We start from the raw sequence: 24,795 nt of genomic DNA, 5'->3' as shown, positions 1-24,795 counted from the left end.
AGTTCTTGGATCATCAAGTACAGAGAGTAAAATAATTTAATGGTGGGGGGGATTTTCATCCTCCTTCTCTATCCCAATATGACTAAATTTATTGATTTTGGATTGCTGTAAATTATAATGTAATTATCCTGCTGCACAAGCAGCTTCCCATTCCAGAAATTAAAAAGCAATTCAGGTAAATGATCTTTAGTTATCATGGTGCATCCCTGCAGAACTCATTAGGTTGGGGGATTAGATGGCACACCAAAACTCTTACAGGGAGGGTGACATTGAAAACTATCATGCCTGACAATATAGAACTTACTTGGGAAGATAATGGGCAAAACTGCTGGTGTGGCACTTTTTTTCCCCCCTTTCCTGACAAATTTGAGATGCTATCAACTTGCACATCTCCCAGGATCTCTAACGCTCACTTACTGACCCTTCTAAAAAATAAACACTCTTCCTTTGAGATGAGAATGCCATTAAGTGGAATTTAAGAAATGGACAACATCACAAGGCCATTTGTAGAACATTGTCATCTGATCCCACTGGATCTCAGGTGGAAAAGCAGCTCATGTGAGTCGGAGTCAGCAACTACTTTTTGAGGTGGGAGACTGCCAACTGGCACAAAAGAGAGCTCACACCAGATTTCCAGACAGCTAAGGTGAATTTTCCAGCTTTCCCGAAAGAAAGCTCTATCTGATGGGATTGCTGATCGACTGTAGTCACAGAAGATATGTGCACTTTGCCAGCACAAGTGTTCTCAATCCTTTTGTCTTGCCCAAAGGTTTTGTTTTGCCTCCCTAAATCTTCCTGCACTTCAGGCATTTTCCACTTGCTGTTCTACACTGTTGTGAGGGCTAAGCAGCCATCATCAGGCTTCACACTGAAGGCGGCTACAGTCGTTGGCAGATGAAAGGATACGTGTGCACATAGTTTGCACATCATTAAGTTCGCAAAACGCTTTGAGGATGAAATGTGCTACATAAATATAACAGGTTATTAAATTTCTTGGTGCCTGCAGTGGCCTTCGATGGATTGTGCCTAAACCTGCTACTGCCTTTAGCTTCTTGGCTTTTTTTTTCTTTTACCCTCATGCCCCAGAAAATTTTAAGTTTCTCCCTCCACCCAAGGAGTCTTTCACACCTTCTGGTGGCCCCATGGAGCTGCTGTGCACAGGAAGTCACGCTGGCTTTCAGCTGCATGTGTGCAGTCTCTGCCCATTTCCTCTGAAAGTGGTGGCTGCCAGACTTGAAAGACCCCTCTTGCTCCCCCTGCTCTTCTCTAATACAGCCCTTAATTAATACTGATGGCTGCTATCACTTTTGAGTAGGACAGTGCAGATCCTTGGTATATTAGTCAAACACCACAGAGATTTATGAACTCATCAGCATGACCAGGATACTCAGAAAGAAGCAAAACCCTTGAATTTAAAATTCTCCTACACCATCAGAATTTTCAACTTCTTCTACAAGTTCTTCGCACTATGAAAGTTCACTAGTTCTGTTATTTCACTTCTAGTAAGGAACATGTCCTAATATGGACATTTTTGCAGCATTCAGCTAAATTATGAAGATATACGAGGTACCCTGGTAGCCCTTTTTCCCATTAAAAACAGCCTATTAACTCAGTCTCATGAAAGCCCAAGTCATATCTGGTCTCTGTTTCTAGCAGAGGCGGCTCAGCAACCCTCTCTCTGCCCATCTCAACAGCACACAGTGCCACAATTACACAAGGCGTTGTGGCTCGAGCATGGGACATCAGTGAAAATCTCTGTTCTTTTTTGGGATGCATGCATACTTTTCAAATTTCCTAAAAGGAGAGATTATTTGGTTTTGGCCCGGCATCTAAAACCACTCACAGGCCACACACAAGTTACCGAGTAAGCAGACGACATCCTTTTCTTAAACCCTTATGGACACAAACAGATTTTGAAAACATGTAGTTCAACCACCTCAGCAAATTATTTCCCCGGTGTGTTGGTGTTGGGAGCCCAGTGCCTGCCCTTCCTCCTTCTCCTCACCCCCCATTCACTGTTTACAGCAAGAAGGACATTAGTGCTGCACTGAACCTGCTCCAGTTCTTTTATATAGATTTAGACCACATAATTTGATCATGACCACCGGCAGTTTTATTGCCCTTATTTATAAGTAGCCTTGCAGGGGTCTGGGGCTTTTTTCCCTTTATTTGGTAAGAAAGTGAAACTCATACCAGTTCCTTCCCTGCTGCAGCCTGAGGACGAGCTGCGGGATCTCCACAGCGCTGCCACCCTCCCTCTGCCCTTGCTGTGGTCTCAGAGGGGAATACACACACTGCAGGAGCTGGCTGAAGCTTCTCCTCGAGCACAAATCCTCCCTGTGGCCCTCACTGCCTCACAGCACTTGGCTAGTCCTGCCCAAGAGAATGGTCCAAGTGACATCCAGGGGAATTGATGTTGCCAGTACCCCTGTCCTCAAGTGTGACACCCTGACAGAAACCCCAGTGCCATTCCCTCTCTTGCCTGCTAACCCTCCTCCCAGGGAAGTCAGAAAAGGCTTCTTTGGCCAAGTCATCACTTTCACAATCCAAATAGCAGGGGATAAAAACCCAGGCAGCTCTGCCACGGACGGAGCTAAGGGAGATGTGACTGTTGGGCCAGGCACGTTGCTACCAACCATCTGCATTCCCAGGGCACACTAAATCTGGGATCTGTATTAGTATTCTCCAGCAGGCATCTGGCAGATATTAAATACCAGCCTCCCTGGAGAACTTGTTACCTCCTCATGCTTGACTGGGTGAATATAAGTGAGCGCCGTGCTTGTATCTGCTACCTGAAGAGACCAGACGAAGCCTATCTGAAACATGCCAAGACTCCATATCTGTCATTACCATACCAATTTCCTGAATGAAAATCCTGCCTGTCTTTCATTTAATCTGTCTTCTCTCTCATTACGTGACCAGAACATGCTGTACTAATTACAAAGACAGGTCAGTATGTGACTCAAAACCTAATTTCTGTTACTCACCTAAAATGATTACTGCCTGGACGAGCATGATGTTCTGGAACAAGAATAACAAAGCCCACCAACCGTTCTGCCCTGTCACTAGCATGTGAAGAACTAATTTTGCACTGGGCCATGGGCTTAGTGAAAAGGTTTATCAGAAATCCAGTCATCTCACCTTGGTAACCTCATATCTTCACAACATGTACTTTTTTCCAGCTTATCTACCTTTTGTCTTTTTCTGCACCCAGCCAATTTCTTCTTACACTTCTGAGTGTGTAATATTTCCTAACTTTTCCCTTTGCTACCAAGTTCTCCTCTTGAGGATCCCAAAAAATCGTTGTCTTTTGACTCAAACCCTGCTGTTAGATTCTTGTTTCTCACATCTCTGTATAGCAGCTGGTCAAGGGTCTTCAGATCGCTCTGCACAGCTCAGCCCTCCTCCCACACAACTTGGGAGTTGTGCTGCTCTGTATATTATTGTATCTGAGTAAAGCCTTTTGACTTTAGTCCACCATGATTTCCATAAAGGACTCTCTACTACTCTGAGTTACAGGCACCTTGTGTCCTACCCCTTCAAGTAATAACTTTGCAAAACTTTGAAGCAGAAATCACATCCTCCCTAGTTATGGGGTTCACATTGATCAAATATTCCTGGCGTTCTCTTTTGCCTCACTGAACATAATAATTGCCTGGAAAAATAATTTCAAAACTACCTGCAGAACTGGTACCAGAAAATTCACAGGTAACATGAGCCACCATCCACTTCATGTGCAGACTGGGAATTCTGAGCACAGCTGCACCCTTTCCAAGTGTCTAGAGAGACATCAACCCTTCTTTTTGGTATCCATAACCATAGCTTTCAAGGGCCAATTCCTTCTTCTCTTCTTGTGCCTTATTCAGCTGACACTGCCCTCAAATCCCCACTGGTTTGGGCCATCAGCCCTGTATCTCATAAAACACAAGGTTAAATGAAGCAAATTCAGGAGGACATTTCTATTCTGCCCTCAGGACTTAACTATGGGAAGGATCTGAGGCTGGAAAAGAATAGTTTTTCATTATGGTCACAGAAAGGAAGAATAAACTAAAACCACTGCAGATACAGGCACTGAGGAAAGGCCCTGTGGGCTGATATTTAGAGAAGCTCATTTCTATCCTCACTCAAGTGCTACAGAGGTTAAAGACCAGCTACAACCTGCCATGAAAGGCAAACCCCACATTAATAGGAAATGTGTTCCCCTCCCCCATTCCAAATGTATTTTTTATGAGTAAACATTTCTGTATTAAGACTTACTGTCTTCAAAGATCCCTTTTATGTCCCAAAGGTAACCATTTAAGTGTTCTTATAACAGCCGTTACTTATCTTTACAATGGGCAGTGCGTGTGAACTCAGTGTCTGAAACTTTAATTTTGCTATATATTTTTTAGTAACTACATATAAATCCAGCCTGTTTCAAGTGTCAGTGACTCTATGTGACCAAAAGATAGCCTTGGATCTTATTTCACCTGCAAAGACATTGTTCTGAGTGGAATTAAAAGCAGCAAAAGAATTTGCAAAACTCTCAACCCTTTTAACTTGCTTGCATAAGTGATGCAGAATGCACAGAGCTCAGAATATGAGATGCAAATGTTTTTCACACATTCAGTCATCTCATATCTATTTTAAGAGTCACTGCTCCAGCAGTTGAAACACAGGATCCTGCAGTAAAGATGTTTTAAGGATGTCTTTTTAACAGCACAGAAAGTTCCTCAGGAGTTTTCAAAGGGAAAAAAAATCACACCAAACAAGAGCATTGCCAGCTCCTCTGCAGCTGATTACAGTATTAGAACTTGCATGTGCACAGCAGACTAATGGGAAGGTAAGCTGAAACTAAGTTTCTCTCCGAAGCTGTTATCGCATGACAATGATTTTATCCTTCCATCACCTAGCATCCAAGAGTCTCATTACAAAGGACTTGGCTAAGACCACTGTCTATTGCTAGACTGGGTGAATATACATGTCTGTTGGGTGTCTATTGCTTGGGTCAGGGTAAACCATGAAGCTCTCCGCGGTTTCTGTAAATTCATCCAGATGTGTCCAAAATCCCACTGAGATATTTGGAGCTCACCCACAGACTACTTGCATAAGAAACTGTTTTGAACTAAGAAAAATAATTTTATCTTTTTTTGATACAGAATGTTTACATTTACAAGTTGTTATTAACAACTTGATGTTCTCCAGCTGAGTTCCAGGTAAGATCACCTGAAAAACTTTCTCACTTCAGAGCAAGCATGGCCATTTGGAATACACTCCATCTCTATACCCCCAAATGGTCTCTCCACTGCAGATATTGAAAACACCTTTAATGCAAGAACTAAAACTTATCTTCCCCAACCCTAAAAAACTGTTTTATTGTCCCCTTTGGACAATATATGCGACACCTAAGACATATGAAATGGTCACCCTTGTAAGGCAGCACCCAGGGGCAGCAGCACTCTCTTGCAGGTGGTGGGGAGTGGGAAATGGTAACCTCCCCACAGTCTGACCATTAAGTGTTTCCTTGTGACTGATGCCATAAACATGCTACCAGATGCTGATGGATGGGCCTGGAGGCCCAAAGAACAATCCGAGTTCATTATATAAATGAGGGAGCAAAGGGAAGTCAAGCAGCTTTCCCAAAATCATGAAGGAAGTTTGGGACTTCATCAGGACCTGAAACTAATTTTCTCCAGGCTCAGTTCTGTGCCCTCACTGTAGGGAGCCACCAAAAAATTGGGTATCTTCACACAAGCAGCCTCTGGGAGTCGGATCAGCTTCCCACAACACATAATAATTCCCCTCGTTAAAACGGGACGTGCAAACCAATGCCTAAAGTCCTCACCTTTGTGGTTCCCTGGTTTTACTTTATAGTGTGGCTGTAAATGCCTCTGAAAGAACATCATCAGCTGTACCTGCAAACCAACACAAACAGATTTGGCTTAACCTCAAGCCTCACTTGCAAGAAGGCACTTGGACACATTAACACAGGACAGGGATATTCACTCCAGCCAGGATGCAGGAAATTCTCCCCATCACTGCTGGTCCATCCCACAAAGAGTAGCCATAAACCAGGGTGAGTCTCAGGTAGAAAAACTGAGAGAGAAAGGTAATTTTATCACCTCACAAACAGAAAAATTTCATTTCAGGAAAATCTAAATATTGGCCAACATTCTGACTCCAGGGTCAGCGGTGCTGATCCCCTGTCACTCTCCCTTGGCTCAGAGCATCCCACAGGTGCATAAACCCTCTGCTTTCTTTAAAAGATTAAACTATTGTTGAAGCAGCACACACAGGGCCAGGGGCTTAGAAGAAGATACCTCCTCTATTGGATAGTTTTCAGGAATGCCAGACACTGATCTTTTATATCAATACAACTGAAGCCATCAAAACATCTACTTTAACTGTTTATTTAAGGATGCATCTGTTGCCAGCTGTGATTTTTTCTGAAAATCTGTCAGTCAAGAGCTGATCACTGTAAGAAAAGAGAACAGAATAGAACAGCTTTCTGGCTAAAATGGCACCATTCAATCCCTGCAAATGTCACCGTATTTTAAAAATCAGATACTGGTGGCAGTAAATATAAATATTTTGCTTATAATTCTCCTGATCTTATTTATGATTTACTTACAATTGGAAGCATTTTCAATGGGATGATCTTAAAAAGATCTGGGATTCCAGGAGGAGGAAGGAAGTATTAAAAAAAAGAGGAGAGAAACCCCCACTGAGCTCTCTAACAAACTACAGAAAAGGCAGAATTGATTTCAGTCAAGTTTGTGATCATGTGGGATCACATTCAATTTTTTTAATTTTCATTTTGGACTCAGCCTATGTGCCCAAAGTTTTGTTCAGTTCTTTCCAGCAAGGTTTGCCTGATTTCAACCCAACACTACTATAGGAGTCACAGAACACCCAGCATAGGTCATTTTCCAACACATGTAAAGTCATAATGTAATGATAAGACATGTAATGTCAGAGTTTAACATAATTCTGAAGAAGTTTGCATGAAAATACTGTATCCCCTTCATTCCTTCAAGAGCTAAATTTACAATCTTGGCTAAGGTTTTATTCTCTGTCATTACCATTAAGATCATAGAACTCATCCTGTCAAGCATAGTCCCCACACAGAATTCATGGGATATCAATTTATTTCAGAATTTTAGGTTTCCGCAATTTTTGTCTCACCTGGTTCTGGAAAAATCTGTAGGCTCTAATTATGAGCCCACTGTGCTAGGTACTGAACAAAGGCACTGCTGAGTTAGTTTAAATTCAGTGATAACCTATTTGTGCTACTGAGCATTTTCATACCATTATGCAACAACCAAGAGGAATGAAGCTGACTGCTGCATCGTGATGTTCTCAGAGGCTCTGGATGATGCATACACAACTTGTGCTCATCTCTCCTGAAGGGAAAGAAACAACGCCTCCGTTTGGCAGATGGGCATGAGGATTTGAGTCATCTGACCATGATTACATGGCATATCATTGAGAGAGGAAGGGCTTGCTAGTGGATATGGTGAACCAAGGAACCTGGGCTAAGACCTCTGTACTATTATCTACGTCCCATGTACGCCACATATGAACATCTGAAGTCCCAGAGATAATCACTTGACATCCCTCTGAAACAGCTCAATCCATATTAGCCACTTTGATCCTGGAAAAAAATCCCCTGTCTCCCTGTCTGGAGAATGGGAGCAATGACCTCTCCCTGTCTTGCCAGGATGTTCATACGCAGACAGATGCTGAAGTGTTGAGGCTGTGTGGGGGCTGCACAAAACAAGAAATCCCCCCACAAGCCCTGGGCTTCCCAGAAGCCACCATACAGCATAATTAATCTTCTCTATTATAAAGTTCCAGTGAAACTGGCTGTATCCTCTCAGGCCTCTGCACCTCACTCATCACCACCCAAAACCATGAAAACAGACAACCTGATTTCATGGGGGCAGTTTAACAAGGTGAGGAACAATGCCAAGTCCTCTTTTCACTGCAAGGTGTATGGATGCCTTCTCAAGGCCATTTCTTTAGGGGGTGCTGGGAATAAAAGCCCTGTTTCTTGGTGCTGGTATTGGATGCACAGCGTTTCTAGGAACATTTTTCTTTGCCACTCGTCTGACCTCGGGAGCAGTCCCACTGCTCTGTGCAGGCAGCCATGGAACACTCTGCCAAACCCTATCAATTATTTAGCATCCAAAGGTAGACCTAATCTGTGTGATAAAAGGATGGATTTTATCTAAGGCTTGTTCCCCTTAAAGTGATTTACACAACTGGCCTCTCTAGTTGCTTTCCTTAACATAATTATTTACTTTTGCATTAATAGCCTTCCTCCATTTGGGTTATTTTTAGGAGCTTTTTGTAGCCTTGAGAATTTACTATGGTTTTTCCCCTTGTATTTTTAGTGGGGATTTTAAATCTCCCATCTCTCTGAATGGGCTGTTAAAACACTAGTTTTGCCAACCCTGGTGTAAAGGAGGAGCAGCTCTGGGAAACAGCCCCCCTGGCTGTGTTGATATCTGGGTGCTGAGTTTGCTTCTAACTTGAGAAGCCAAGGGTGAGATTTCAGTTCAGAGCTGGCAGTCAGGGCTCCCAGACTGCTCATCAGGCTATGGACTGATGAACATGAATGAAAGGCTTTAAATATTAATCTAGTCCCACCTTGGTTTCTCACTTTAACCCCACTTTGAAATTTTGGCAAAGTTGGGAAGACTGGGATTTTTCCACCTAACATTAAATCAGGCATGAAGCCCTCAAAGGAATAAAGCAGGCACAATGTGATTCACTCCACTCTAATACAAAAGCATCCCAAACTAGACACCTAACACTTAGGCAGCAAACTTAGACAAAATAACTCCCATCCTTTGTCCTCCCATGATTATGGAAGGCTCAAATGCCTTGGCTAATGGGTGCTGTTGGGAGAATTGATTTATAAAACCTGCACAAATTCACAGACATTCAAGCAAAAAGCTGCCAGAGATACTAAAAATTCAAGCTCTGGGGATGTGCTGGCAGAGGAGACAATCCAGGAGATAATTCATTATCACCACTAGATTTTCTTACTTGACTACAATGGACCAATCCACAATAGGTAAGTTTAGCACCAGTTATAAAGGTTATATTTAGGTACCCTCTGAGGGCACTTACATGAAGACTAAACTGGGTCCCCAGAGAAGAAGACTTACCAGTATTTGCCAGAATAAACTTATGGAGCTTACAGAGTAATAGAAACGCAGAAGTTATTACTATTACAGTTATTATTAATGGTAAGATAATACACTCACAAAATACAAAGGTCTTCCAGGTGGCGCTTAATGGTTGGGATCACCAATGCCAGAACCAGCCTGTGAAGAATTACTTGTTCTATTTTAAAGTCATAAAAGCTTTTCAACTTGGCGTGCAAACCGGCAGTATGGTTAGGGATGAAATAAAATTACTCTGTCTTCAAAAGTACCTTTGCATCTGTAACGAGCTGAAATTATAAGAACTTTTGCTTTAACAGTGTGGAGGAGCTATATACAATTAGGGAATGCTAGCTGATGCTGTGAATTATAGAATTGTTTAGGCTGGAAAAGACACTTAAGATCATCACGTCCAACCATAAAGCTGTTGCATCACCTAAGGGCTACACAATTTGAATGAAAAAGTCTGTAAACATTAATGGTTATCCACTCTGAGGTCACACCTTTGCCCACAGGGTTGGCTACCACACAAAGTCAGTAGAGAGGCCTGGGCAAGAACTTTCCCCCATGAGGGAAAAAAGAAAACAAACCAAGAAGTCAGACTCCAATCACACGTTTAAGCAAAGCAAAGGATTACCTGGGCTGACTCCTTCGAAGAAGAAACTAGGGAGACAGCATTGCAAGCTGTGGATAGAAGAGAAAGGGCAGGCAGAAGACAAAACGTGCTTTTGTAGCACAGTTTGTGGCAATCTTAATTATCAAAATTCTGCCACTGTAACTGAAGAACTAAACCTGCTGTTCCCAGAGTACTCCCTGCCAGGCCCACACCCCAGACACTGCTCATGAAACATAAAAATGGTGCAGCCTGGCTTTGACTTCATCTATCTCTACACGAATCCTTCTAAACTATCCCAAAGAGCAGGTGCCAGGCGACCAGCATGAGACAAAGCTGGCAAGCTTGTCACTGTCCTTGATATCCTGTGACTGGGAACAGTCTCAGCACTGCACCAGTCTGAGCATCTGAGACATCCAGCTGCCCAAAGGGACATAAGTGGGTACACAAGGAACTGTAGGCAATCTGCGCACTCAGAAGGGCTACAGTTGCAAAGAAATACACTTCAGGACCCAAGAGAATTAGTTTCATGAAAGGCTGACAGAAACAGTCAGAGAAGAAATACAGTTCTTGACTGCTGCTGCTCTTGTGGCAGCACTGCACTGAAGCTCTACCCAAGGTGGGGGCCACTGAAGTCTGTGCAGTAGGAGAATTTCTCAGTCTGAATTACAGGACTTTCCCATCATTCAGTTTTAACCACTTGCCCCTTCTCCCCCTGGAGCCAGTCCCAGCTTTTCTGTTGAACACATCTCTCAGTATTTTAAGATGTACACAGCAAAGCAGTGCAGGGCAGGGAAACTAAGAATGTGCTTGTACTGGTTATGTTCCTTTTCCTGGAAAATGCGAACTGAATGAAAAACATTCTTCAAGAAGATCCCTGCCCCTCCAGGGTGGACATAGGAGATGACTTCATTGGGGCTGTTCTCATTCTAATTTGTCTGAGTCTTGGGCCACACAGACTATATATTTTTTCAGTGCACTGAGGTGTGCTGGGATGCTGGCATTTCCTCCTCCTCATTTACATGGTCTTCCCATAATCTAGCACTAAGACAAGCTGAACTGCACAAGGACTCCCTGCCAATGCCACTTGGGGCTTGCTTATGGAAGACCTCTGGAGAGGAATGGGAGGTGCTCCCTGCCCTTCTCCTCTGCCTGTGAAAGGGCTGAGTGTGCTACTTCTGCAGAACTAAGCATTCCTGCCAGCCCATAAATCAAGTGAGCAAACTCCATCCCAATCTCTGATCCACTGCAGAAAAGCCCCATACTCTGCCTTTAAAGCACACACAGGGCAAAGAGCTGTATTTCATCAACTGAAGCCTTAATATCAGAGGAGAGTCGTTACCTCCTGGAAAAAAAAAAAAAGCACAGCCAGAGTCGTACTAGTTCTGCAGCTTGGCTTCCCCATGTTTACACCAAATGACTTGTTGAACTTCATTATATACAAAGTATTTCCATAGATCAGAGGCAGGGAGACCTGTGCAGCTAACATAAAATAAATTACCACCCTGTGATAAATGGTTCTATTAGCAATCCAGATTGTTAAACTCAGATACAACAGGATGAAGGGAGCACTGCCCCATTCATTCTCCCTGCGGCAGATACTGAGTTGTAAATAGGTTATTTTGTGTGTAAATAACACATTAAAACTCAGCATTAGCCGTGTCTTTTGATAGAGAGGAAATTGTTCCAAATAAATAATTTCGGACAGGAATGTAAAATAAGCCAGATTTAATAGTGCATGCCTGCTGTAGCTGTGTTAAACATGACTAAAATGATAAACCCCAGAATATACTAATAGTAAACTATGCTCTGACATCAAAGTAATGAGGCTGTATTTTTACTCAGCTTTAGAAATGCTAAAATTAGTCTTGACAGAGCCAGACATCAGAAAAATGTTTCAAACATAAACACCATCAATTTGGGAACTTGGAGTTTGTGTCATGCAGAGGGTGGGGTGGAGAGGGAAAGGTGCATTCTGGACCTTGTTAAAGTTGGGCAGTTAGCATTTAGGAGAATTTGTATTTAATTTTTATTACAAGATGAGAAACCTATCTTCCTAAATATCTCTGCCTTTGAAAGAGTGGCTCATTTAAATTTCCCCTACAGTCATGTGCCTGGGCTTCCTCATGCCTGTAGGTACAGAGGATGTGTCAGAGCCAGCCTGGAGGACAAAACCCAGCCTCACCCGTGGTGCTCTGCACCAAACCCTCCCACCCTACACAGCAATGTGGATTTTGGCATTCAACAGAATGGTTTTCTGAACTTGAATAGTTGTATGTTGCCCTTCCAGAAGTAGAGACAATAAAACCAAGAGCCTCTTCTGCAGATCTAACTTGTCTACAGTTCCTACACACTGTCATTATAAACACTTTCCATCGCAGTCACACATACACAGCTGCCCCTACTGCAAGTGAAAAGAGAAGCTTTGACTCCTTGGCCAACATGATTTATGGAAAACCAGAAAATTAGGAGAGACTTCCCTGATGGCATATCTGTGAGGCCAATTTCTAAACATCTGATCAATGAGTTACTATAAAAAAACTGTCGCAGATGATGTTTAAAATGGCAGCTTCAGAAGACTGAGATGCAAATTTTTAGTACAAAAGGACTCTTCTCTACTGCCAGCATCAACAATATTGATCTCTTTTCCCACAGCCATAACTTAATTTGTTAGAGGCTGGAAACATTTGGGACAACTACCCAAAGCAAGGGAACTAGAAATGCAAACTGAACATATTATCTTATAATAATACAGTCTAACTAATAATATAATCAAATAGTTATTCTTCAATTATTTAACCAATATTCAGTTTATTCCTTCAATTAATTAGAAATAAAACCTTATGAATCCATTAATTCCTACAAGGGAAAAAGAAAACCTTATGATCTGAGAAATATGCAAAACGTGCTATGATGGCACTCCTTCTGTGTGACTCAGTAGAATAAAGGAGGAGAAATGTGTTGCAAATTACATTTGTTTGGCTCTGGAGAGCAGCTTGGTGATTTGCAGCGCTGGCTGAGCCTCATATGCTAGTACAAAGAGTAAAACTTCTGCAATAAATGAAATCAAGAGTCTGTCTTGGATGAGAATAAAGACTTGCCCGTACGGCCCCAAAGCAGGGTGGGGAGCTCAGAGGCCCCCCTTTAAAGCTGATGCCCTCCTCAAACGGAACTTCCTAATTAATCTCCAAGCCTCGTTTGCTTTCTTCTGTAAAAACATGAGCATAAATACTCATAGTTCTGGCCTGTTGTGAATAATTACTTTAGTTTAGGGCATCAAACATGTTACATTAGCATGAATACCATGTAAGTAGAGTCTCATCTCTACCCAGCCTTTTTGTCATCACCTGCTAAATCACACCTTGCAGTTAACTCAGGTTAGAAGACAAGTTCGTATCAATTTTCCTACTTTCAAGCACATGCACAAGCATGCTGCTGGCTTTCAGGAGCCTGTACTATGTCTAGCCAGAGTTCAAAGGGAAGCACTTGGAGCCACAAGAGCACGTGCATCACCTGCAGCGTCCCGCGGCCAGCGCCCGGCCACACGCTGCTCCACTGCTGCCATTTTGGGTCATTTATGAGCACTTTTCCTCACAGCGTGACACAGATTTCACTCTTTACATCTCATTACACAACGCTTTTATCACAATTCCCCTGACATCTTCAAACAATCCTCAACTTACTTCTCCACTTCCTCCTACTAAAAGGAGAAATATTGAGCCCATAAATCACTTTTTTCCAAAGGTGAGAGCACACTGCTAACAGAACACATTATACTAGATGCTTAAAAACCAATTAGGTCTCCAGGGATGCCACACGGGCTGATGGACACTCCACCTCAGGGCATCCTCATTTGGATCTCTGGAAAGGTTGTGACTGCTTCCTCAGTGGAGGCGCTCCCAAGGCAAGTGCCAAGTGGGGAGAAGGTGTTTATTCATAACAGCACATCTCTGGGTTGTGAATTTTAGAACATGCTTGGACTACGTTGGGGCCAATCAACCCTTCAGGTCTGCCAGTCACTGAGATGATACCTCAAGTGGGCTGCCTCAGTAGTTCCTACAGCCTTTGCTTCTTCAGGGATTTGGTGGGGGGTGCCAAGCTTCTGCACATTGCTGTCCCCCCTATTTCTGCTTCCTGCAAGCCTTCCTTTCTGCCACTTTGTGTAGTGCTCACAAGGAAAGTGGCTCAGACCCATCCAGCACCACAAAACTGCGTTTCCCTCCAAACAATTTTATAAAAGACTTTTTGGTTGCTTTTAAGAAAATGTTTATCAAACACACAAACTAATCTGATAGATTGCTAGCCACTCTACTTTATTCTGTGCATCTGAATCTTCACAGGTCAATTGGAAAAAGAAACCTGAGTAGCAAAGTTTACGGAAAAGGAGTGATAAAGCAGATTTAAGCCTTTTTGGTCGGAAACTATCTTCAAAACTCAGGCAACAAAAAACTCAAACTCTCCAGCCAATCTAAGTAAGAAAGAGAGGAGCTCACAGAAGAGTCACTCCGTTCTCCTGGGGTGATGAAAAACCACCCTGCACTGAAGGAAGGGGAGAGGACAGGATTATTTTGAGGTAGACTCTGACTAGCAACAGCATGTATTTCAAAAAGGAAAAAAAAAAAGCTGTCTGCAAAGTTTACACAGCTGGGGTGTCTCCTGTCACATCCAAACTGGTGGAAACTAAATTTGTCTCTTATACCCTGTCCAAAGATGACAACCAGTCCCCAGCAAGAGGGCAGCTATGGTGGCTCCCCAGTGGGCACAGCCTGGCCCACAGCTGTGCCACCATGATGGGCCCTGGCACTACTCTGGATATCCACCAGCACACGTGTACCAGAGATGGGAGTGGGTTTTGCATGCCACAGCAAGCAGGAGGAGGCAGGAGCAACATCCCTGCATGTTCACCTGCACACCAGTTACATGCACCAGTAATGGTTCCATGCCTGCAGGTGTCCACAAGAGCTTCCCAGTTGACTTCAACAGAAGCAAGACCAAAATCTTGCTTAACACACTGATTTGAACAGGAACAGCACAAGTGGAGGGGTTTCTTTATGAACATTCCTGCACTGGGTCTGGAATTCCAAATTCCTCTCTAACCATGAAATCCCAGCAGCAATGACTGAAGACCACGCAGTCTGTTTAGCTCATTAGCAGGATCACAGCTGGCACATGACACCCCTTTCTGACCAGGACAATGAGGTGCTCCCCATCTCCAGCCAGCCCCACCAGGCACTCTTTAACCATGGAGGAGTGGAGGGCACAGTGCTGCCAACACTGTGCAGCACCAGTCAGCTGATGGCAAGCATTGATGGGATGCCCCAACTCCCCCACAGCCACCCCTCACCCCAGCCCAGTTCTCCATCACACCACGGTGACGTTTGGATGCCGCGCAGTGACACAGCTTCCAGATCCTCTGACAGCCCAGAACCCCAATAAACTCAGCATGTTCACAGGAAGACAGATGCCACCATACTTATTAAATTCTTACAGTCTAATGAAAAACACCCCTGCTGCTTTCAAATTGTGGAAAACAAAGTACCTCCTTGTGACACTGCTGCTCCCGCTGCTGCTAAAGGAGGGGGTTTCTTCCCCGTCTCTGTAAAGCCATTCCCCTCCAGAACAGCACCTTTCCCTTCTTTTTTCCCAGCAGCTGTTGAAGCAGAAGTTTCCATCTTAGACAGGCATCTTCCAGCTCAGGAACCCTACAGGAGATAAAACAAAACCAGATTCTGGTCACCACTCACAAAACAGGAAGAATCAACTCCATGAAGCATAAGATGGTTTGGCAGAGTTCAAAAGCAAATGGCAAGCAGCAAAGAATTCCTGGGTTCCTAACTCCAGCAAACATAGGCACAAAGGCCACAACCATGTAAAGGACTGGGTGTTCTCACAGATCTACAAAGATCAGGACCAAAAACCAATTCCCAGCTAAACTTGGGCTATACCGTAAAGTTTACAGGTCCAAAGGGCTTTCCAGGGTTATAGGATAGGTGAGATACAGATGTTTAGCACACATTACATGGATTTACCCATTGTATACATGACCTAGATCATCCTAAGAAAAAACTCAGTGAAAAATTTTCAATAAAATACAGATAAACATATATTCAAAGTGAGGGTTTTTTTCTATCCCACAGTGGGTGGCTATGCTGTGGGCTGGTATGGAACCAGTGTCATGATCAGAACTTTTCAGCAATGCTTATAGATAAGCCATAGCAGGTCTGCCATATCCCATCAAGTTCTCACTGGTGAAGTCTAACAAACACTGATCCCTTTCTCTCTCAAAAAACTTCTTCTATCCTGACCAATTGCATCTAAAAATCAGCCACAAATAGTGAATTAAATGCCATGAAATATCCACAAAACAAGAAGATACAAATAACCTAGGTTTTTAAACTTAGGTTGATAAAACATAGAGGCTCCTGAACTTTTTGACCATTTTTTTCTGCATGATTTAGACTTAAAAGCAAACATATGGGTATCCCAAATTTACTGTAAAAACAGGGTTTCTCTAAAATGAAGAGGCATACTTTATTTCTGAATGCAAATACTTTGTTCCCCTCATTTTACCTCATTTGATATCACATATCTCCACCTGACTCCTCCTTGCAGGTAACCAGCACAGTTACCTGGCACTATCAGCCTCAGGCTGGGCTTGGGAAAACCCACTGCTAATTCCTCTTTCCTTTCTAATTTTAATGCAGATCTGCAATTTTTCACATGCAAATTTTCAAATGCAAATTTTTCATCTTCTGAAATACTCTGGAGCACACTGGCTGTTTGTCTTACTAGAATTAATGGGATTGGGCAAATATCTGGGAAACCAGAACATTTTTTGTGTGTGTGTGCGGGTAGTTTTACCACCATTGTGCCAATTCAGAACTTCCCTCCCTTTGCTCTGGAGGACTGACTGACTCCTGAAAATATTGAACTAAAAGGTGAACTCTCCTAAAAACTTGAAAGCACAAAGATTTCAGGAGTTCCCACCGTGTGAGGGACCTGGTGCCTGGTGGCTGTGCAGAACTGTCACCACTGCCTGGGCTCTGGGACAGTGGTGTCCCACCAAGCAGCTGTGTGCTGCAGCCTGAGCAGCTCATCCCAGGAGCCTTCAGGCGTGGCTCACGTTAATGGGACAATGAAGTGATGGATCTGTGGTCACAGTGTGCAGCTGTAAACTGCAGAGCTCGCACTGGAAATGACAGGACCCACAATTACAGGCTTTACTGATGACACAAGGCTCCGCTGAACACCGAGGTGGCCCCTCAAGGTCCTGCCCCGGCATGTGCTGGGCTTGATGGCAAGCATGGGATGTGTTCCTGGGGCCAGGACTTTACAGTGGTTTAATCCAGGAACCAGGTTGGGTTACAGGCCACGTATGAAATAAATACACCCGAACTGCAGGAGTATTTGACCTAGGTCTGACAGCCTGGGCTTCTGTTCGTTAAGCAAATAAACTTCAGAGGCTCCATGGCTAACCCCCCACCTGTTTCTTCTTAGTCCCTCCTTTCAAGGCTTTGCACTTTTGTTTGAAACCAGACGCTGGCCCTCGCACCCCAACCCCCCTTCTCTGGGCACCCTGACCCTGGGGGCAGCCCTGGGGGTGAGGGAGCATCCTCGGGCACTGCAAAGCTCAGCAGCCAGCGAGGGGAAGGAAGGAACTGGTAACAGGACTTGTTCTGTGAAACATGCAGATAAGAGCCATGGTTTTTTTTCCAGAGATGCCTGAAGCAAAACCTCTACATCCCTGCCACAGACACCTCAGTAGGGACCCAGTTTTTCAGATGTGTCATTTATCCAACTGGAATGTGACAGGAGATCATGCCTGTATTTGAAAATCTGGTCTTTGCAGCTGTAATGCTCTCTTTTCAGATGAATTATGAATTTAAAACAATATTCAAGTGTTTGTAATAAGTGGTTGTATTAAACAGGTAAATCCTCAAATACCAGATTAGAAAAAAAATAAATAATGCAACTACTCTAATCTCACAGGATTTAGGGTAATAAATCTATAATTATTTTTGCTTTGTAAAGGTGCCTGGGGCAGAGCAGGCTGACTGTGAGGTTCCGAGCTTCTCCCCAAGTCAGCAGCAACTAAAAGTCATTTTCTTTTCACAGCACCCCACAGCCAGAGCTGATCATCTCAGCCCAGGAAGACACAAGCATCCTTCCTGCCAGATCCTGCTCTGCTCAGCACCTCTGCCCACAGACCAGTGAGCAAAGGAGCACCAACACTGATTTCATACCCCACCTTTTGAGGTTTCACAGACAGCAGCCAAGAGCTGGTGGCCAGCAGCCTTCCCTGTGGTGCAATGTGTGACCAGGACACAGCACTGGAACTCTGGAGATTTAGGTCCCCATCATGGACCTGCTACAGTCTCCTCAGTGTCCCTGGGCAAAAAGCTTAACTCCTCTCTTGCAACCAGTTTCCACAGCCATAAAATAGGAAATAGTACTTTGCCCTATTTGCAAAGTGCTTTGAGATCCTTTGAGGCACAAGGCTATGGAAGTGTTTTTATTACCAGTATAAGAAGATATATTGGTGGAGGCAGTCAATCCACACTATCCAGGAGCACAACATTCATTTTTTAAGCAAAGCATACTTTGCTTTCTGTTTGATGCTAAACTTTTTCTGCTGCTCTGTGCCACACAGAATTTATAAATTCAATGACAGATTAATCTTAGCAGTGAGCCATTTGGCATGAAAAAGGGTTTCACAGGGAGCCTGCTTTTTCCTGTAAAGAGCATGCATTTAGGAGTGACTATACAGAGAAAGACCCTATGCACTTATTCAAGCACAACTCTCTGCCCTCCGTCATTACTCAGAATTAGAAAACCAGAATGGATTACTCAGATTTTTCCTAAGGTTTGTAGCTTTCTCTGCAGGAGGAGGACTGGGTAATTGATTTTGACACTAATACCAGCACTATTCATATGCCCTGTAATATAATTCTGCAGTGACACTAAAAAGGCAGCCATCTGAGATCTGAACAAGGAAAGTGCTATATGATTTGCCCTAGACAACCCTAGCTATTTTAACAGCTGTGTTGTATATTAAAAGGGAGAAATCCCAACAGAATTAAAAACAACAAAGTCACATTTGCCTTTGAGGGAAAACAAGAAGCCGTAAACTTTCCTAATAAAACAATCCCTCCCGCCAAGTGCTTGAGGAATGGTCTGAAGTGCTGTCCGAAAATGCCTGTCTCTTTTGGAGGGCATCAGCCTGAGCAGGACTGCTGGCAAACTTAGGAATGAACAGATACTCATCAGCCATACCCTCTGCACACCCTTTTTTTTTTTTTTTTTTTTTTTTAAAAAAGGCAATTATTTCCTTCTTCAGGATTGTTCTTTCATCAGGAAACCCCCTTCTCCTCCCCTAGACAGGGCAGAAAACACATTTTTTTTCTTCTCTGTGACAAATGAATGACCAATTTTGCCTATATCTGCTCAAAGAGTAAGCAGCACTGTGGGAGTGATCCTCTCTGGCAGACGGCAGACACTGCCAGTGACACTGAGACTCAGATCCAATCCTGAGTGCCACCTTCAAGGCTGGTAGCCCCATGCAAGGGGCAGAAAGGGATTTCCAAAGCATGCTTCCAGAAGCCATCTCACTTTCTGGGAATATTTTGGGCTTTCTCAGACCAGTGTGTATTCTCTCTTCATTCTGAGTTCACCCCCACCTGACCTCTCCACACACAGCCCTAGCAGTGCCAGTGAGGTGGCGTCACCTCCAGGGGACACGCTGGACGTGTGCTGGCTGCTGACACCAGCACCACAGCCAGTGTCCATTACCACTGCTGCTGGCTCCTGGCAAGGCTGATGGGAGCTGGGATAACCAAGGGCAGCTTTGCACAGCTCTTGCCAGGTTTGTGCTCAGGCACCCACAGGGAGACAATAAATTCTGCCACATCAGCCCTATGTAGGTACAATCCCAGGTCTGATAGCTTTTCCTGGTGTGCTGCTTTAGTGAAGATAAACAAGGACACACTCCCACCATCTCTTCTTTTCAGTGGACTGTATCATACAGCTAAAGCCTTCTGAATACATGATCCACTTATGAAATTCAGTGTGAGCCAACTGCTCTGAACATTGGCTTAATACAATGGCTGCTGTGATCCTTTTCAGTCTCCCAGGGTTTGAGCCAAATTATGTTCTCAATTACGTGGAAGTAGCAGCAGTTAACCTGGTGAAGTCATAGGCTCTGTACCACAGCAAAACTTGACCCCTCTATTTTCTTTTATATCAGCAAATGCTTCAAATTACTAAAGAAAGTTTTTTCTGTCTAAATGCCACTAGTAAATCTTGGGACTATCCAAACAGGCTGTCTGCTGCTGAAGGACCTACAACTGTTTACAGAATATCAATCTCAGGTAAAAGCAGCATAAATATTAATTCAGAACTAATCACTTTTGAGGTCCTCCTGACACAAGGTTTCCCATCTTGACATTTCTTAGGAATGGTGTCCTTGGGCCAATCCTATAGGGTTGATTACACATGGAAATTAGAGCTGTACACTGGGGCAGTAGCTCCCTGTCTGGGAGCCACTCCTGCCCCTTACCCTCAAAAAAACCTTCTGTGGTGGGTCCCTCCCAGCTTCTGGGATGAAAGGAAGCAGAGACAAACCCATGCTGGCAGAAGCAGGGCTAGAAGGGCACAGAGCTGCTCAGGAGTTATGCTGGTTTTCTACCCCTTACCCTGACTCCTGCTCAGAGGAGAGAAATACCAGGCTGCCAAAGGGAGGGAGGAGGGACCTGTGCTAGCAGCAAACAGGATAGGAAGACACACAAGTTCTGCCTGCCTACTCCCAAAGGTAAGGCTAAAATTGCTGAGAAATCTGAGAAAGCTTGACCCAACAGTTCCAGCCCATGGTAAAAGTTGTATCACTCCAAAAAATGAAAAGGAAAAAAAAAAAAAAAAAAAAAAAAAAGAGAGGAGGGAAAAAGAGACAAAAAATACCCCCAGTAGGGTTGGCAAAACTGCAATAGTTATACAGGTTCTGGAATGTACAAAGGCTGAAATCAGAGACTTAGCATCTCTTTTGAACTTCAAAAACAACAAGTCTCTTCAAATCACTCCGTTAATTGGCTTTAAATTAGAATTCTAAGTTTAATGAACAAATCCTTCGCGTACGGCATGAAACGGATACACTTCTAGATTAACTTCCTGATCAACACCATCTGCCATTTCCATATGGCAACAGCAAACCAAAAGCATGAGGAAGAAGCTGCTCTGCGGTACTGGGAGGGGTCAAAGTGCACCCAGAACTGACTGGGGCTTGGTAGGGTCTCTCTGTACTGTAGTAACATCACCTCCAGCCAGCTCCACAAGTCCTGGGATATTTCAGGCACAATTCTGTCCAGGAAGGTAAAGAAAGGAAAAGTGCAGGGTAGGAAGGAGGCATGAGGGAAGGAGGGATGTTTGAAAGGATGATTGGATGGATGTGGAAAGAGCAGTAAATTCCTGAAGATGGACAAGGGCCTGAAAAACAGGGGATAGGGGGATGACCTTAAAGATTACTGAGGAGTATGAGTGAATGAAGCACAGACAATGGCAAATCCTGTGTAAACAGAGAAGCGCAGAGATGAAGAAGCAAGACTGTAGGCAGACCGGGCTCCTCAAGAGATGGAGATACATGCACTGCTGGGGCAGGGGTAGGCACATGACATCTGCTCATGGGAGGGACAGGACAGGGAGGCAGGGCACAGAGGGAAGAGAGACACAGGGAAGAAAAGTGACATGCAAGGGTCTCTGATAATAGAAATATGCCCGGCAAACAGCTTCGAAGAGTGCAGCCTTCCAGCCTGCTCCATCACTCTTTGTACATGGAGTACCTAAGACTTTGTGCCTAGGCACAAAAAGACTTTACTGCTTCAGGTGGTCCCAGCCATGTGAAAGGAAACCATCTCAAAAAGAGTCACAAGTGCTGCCCCCCCCTACTTACGCTGACACTGACCACAGCAGCCTTCCCCTAACATCACACAAGGACAGTAAGAGTGGCAGCACTCAGAGATTATCACCACATGGACTGTCTGTAAATATTCAGCCACCTGCTCAAGAACCAGCCTTCAGCAGCTCCTGGGAGTCCTTCCAGCAGGAGCCAGTCACTGATGGGTGCTACGCAGCAAGGCTGCAATGCCAGCATGCACAGAGGGGCAGCCAGCTGCCCTTGGGCCTCCAGGTCCTGGGCAGGGCTGACAGAGGTGGCATAGCATTTGTGGGAGAGACACGTCCTTCAGGAATGGCCACCACAGGCCAGCTATCCTAGGATGCTCTGTGGCACCAAATGACAGCACTGAGGCCACTGTACTGCAACATAAATTATTTTTTCCTTTCTAAAGCCATTTTACTTTCTAGGCTGCATTTATTGGAAAGGAGATGATATTAAAGAGAGGAACTAAAATTTCAGCTGTTTTTCAGGTTTAGCCTGATGTTCCTATTTTTCACAAACACTAATGTCACTTTAATATTGCTGCTTCATTACAAACAAGTATGATTTATAAAACAGCAGAACATTTGAATCGTTTCCCCACTTCCAGTATATTTCCAAGTTGCCAAACTTAGAGCCTTGAACAAAAATTATCTTTCAGATGCTGGGTTAAAAACAATCACAATACATCATCAAAACAAACGAACAGACATAAAAGCTCAAAGCCAGACACAGAATCAGCACTGGTCCATGCTGAGGCATGCAGGCTGGGGTACCTGACTTTCCCTCCTTTCCCTCAGAAGTTATCTTTGTTTCTTACTTTGGAAGAGCTGAGAAGATGGAGGAGTGGGGGCTGGAGGGAAGAGTCTTTTGTGGTAGAACAGGAAAACAAAGTCATGCTTGTAATTTTACAAAACCAATCCTACATGTCTTATCATGAGAAAATTTCCACTAAGCAAATTCTGACATGCGAAAAAACCGTCAAAGAAGATAATCAAGACACTCCTGTAGTCAGACGCTGTATTAACATGCAGCAAAAAATATGGGAGGAGGCACCAGGTAAACAAAAATTGCTTAAAACTGATGCGTCACCATTATAACTGGTCCATGAATCTTCATTGGGTTTTGTTTATTTGTTTGCTTTTGTTGTAAGAGTGAGAGAATTGTGGCAAAGCGTTGTCTAAGTTTGTGTTTTTGATGTAAATCCAAAGAAGTTTTCAATTTCCCATTACACAACTGTGTTTTTTCCAAAAACAGAACCAAAATTACAAATACTACCTATGTGTGCACACACGTATCTAATGAAGAAGTATTGTTTTCATTTTAGGGAACCTTCGCACACCAAAATAGAAAACTAAAAAAAAAGGCAATATAGCACCCCCCAAACACCCCCTTCATCAAGTCTTCTCATGCTCCAACAAGAGCAGGAACTGCTAATAACTAACATGTCAGAGAAAACATATGTGGTGCTTGGCAGCCACACCAGGGTGGGTTACAGCTAAACAGGGTGGGTGACAGACTGCATGAAGACCAGGGTGGAGGACCATTAAACTGTTAACAACAAAATTAGACTCTAATTGCAAATCACTAGTAACCTAATGCCTTTTCATCAGGTTTTATGAGTAAAAGATACTACAAAAGTAAATTGCACATACTAGAAGAGGAGCAGAAACTGATTCTGAGCAGAAATGTTTATGCAGAGTCCACAGAGCAGAGAAGGGTCAGCGCAGGAGGTCTGGCTAACAGGAGAAGAGCTGCCTTGATATTGGATTCAAGGGAGGTTTTGAGAAGTGAATGTTTTGTTGGCTTGGTGGTGACTGAAGGAGAATCCTCTTGGGGTTTCACTTCCGTGCTGCAGTAGTTTGGGCACTTTCAACTCTCATGAATGAAACCCCAAATACAAACCACATGGACTGAAGTTTAATGGGTTTGCTTTATGTAGGGGTGGGATGAGTAATAATGTCTTGTAGTGGCTAGTCCATCCAGATGACATTGAACAGGCTCCAAAGCTTGGATAAGAAACCCCTCATTTGGCTCAAGAAATGAAAATCTTTATTTTGAGCAATGAAAGATGAAGGACTGCATCCTTGCAAAAATCCCTATAGCAACTAGGCTCTTTCAGAACATGCTTCATTACAAAATTTTGGTTTATTTTTAAACATTACAGTTCTGTTCATCAGCCTATTGAATTCTCCCTCCAGAGGCACACATGTAAGCATGCAGAAGAGAGAAGCCTGGGAAGGCAACAAGAATGTAATTAAAAACAAAAAAGCAACACTTCAGTTGGCTCATTTTCCTCTGCTGAACACATACACCACACAAGCTGCTATTCCACACTTTATTCCACTTCACATATTGTCTTTATAAGACTCCAGTTGCCAGCTGGAGGCAGGATGCAGACCACATAAAATGGCTGGCAGTTCATAAACAGGAGAACGGAGAAAAATTCATCCAGATGAGAATGGCAGAAGAGTTTCTCAGAGGAGCATATCTAGGATTGGAAAGGGACCATGGAGGTCATCAAGGTCAGCCTTATGCTCACAACTAGCATTTGAAAAACCCAAAACTGTTGCAATATCTGACAGCTGCTTTTGTAGGAGAGGTCAGAGTTATATGGGATGAACCCATGAACCACAACAAAGACTAGTCTGCAACGACACAAGCATGCTGGTGAACAAAAATTCCAGAAGAACCAAAAATCCTTGCAAGGAACATTCCATGAGGAAGAATGAAATCAATACTTTGAAGAGCATTCAATTTCTGTGAGCTGTGACTCAAGTTACAAAGCTATGTATTTTTCCAGAAATTAACAGTTAAGTAAGTGGTGACTGGCAGAGCCCCTGTGCAGGTCCATCTTCTACAGAGAAAAGAAACTGTACAATGTGGCTGGCTGTCATTACAGTGGATGGGAATAAGTCTTTCAGGAGACAGGCTAAAGTATTCAGGAGGGTATTAAGCTAATGACAAAAGACAAGGGTGAAAATGAGCACTCATTTAGCCAGAAATCAAGATGTCAAGATTAAAATTAATCAAGGTACCAAGGGACTCAAAGAGAAGAGATTCCTTAATTGTGTAGACTGTAACACTATGAACATGAGTAATAAACA

At 43.6% G+C, this 24,795-nt stretch overlaps 1 protein-coding gene across 4 annotated transcripts in view; it reads right to left on the bottom strand.

Moving 5' to 3' along the window:
* Positions 1–24,795, bottom strand: part of GLI2 (GLI family zinc finger 2) — a 191,859-nt gene that overhangs the window by 123,825 nt on the left and 43,239 nt on the right. For all 4 annotated transcript variants that reach the window (XM_071435246.1, XM_071435247.1, XM_071435245.1 and 1 more), the window contains exon 2: positions 15,305–15,467. In XM_071435246.1, coding sequence (XP_071291347.1) covers positions 15,305–15,437 — 133 coding nt within the window. In that variant the 5' untranslated portion in view covers positions 15,438–15,467. The remainder of the gene's footprint in view (positions 1–15,304; positions 15,468–24,795) is intronic.

Source organism: Agelaius tricolor, unplaced genomic scaffold, assembly GCF_023055355.1.
Source record: "Agelaius tricolor isolate 1412-34295 unplaced genomic scaffold, bAgeTri1.0.p SCAF_10, whole genome shotgun sequence".
NCBI classification, from domain to species: Eukaryota; Metazoa; Chordata; class Aves; order Passeriformes; family Icteridae; genus Agelaius; species Agelaius tricolor.
The sequence above is the reverse complement of the archived record's forward strand: the minus strand, read 5'-3'. Positions and strand labels throughout refer to the sequence as shown.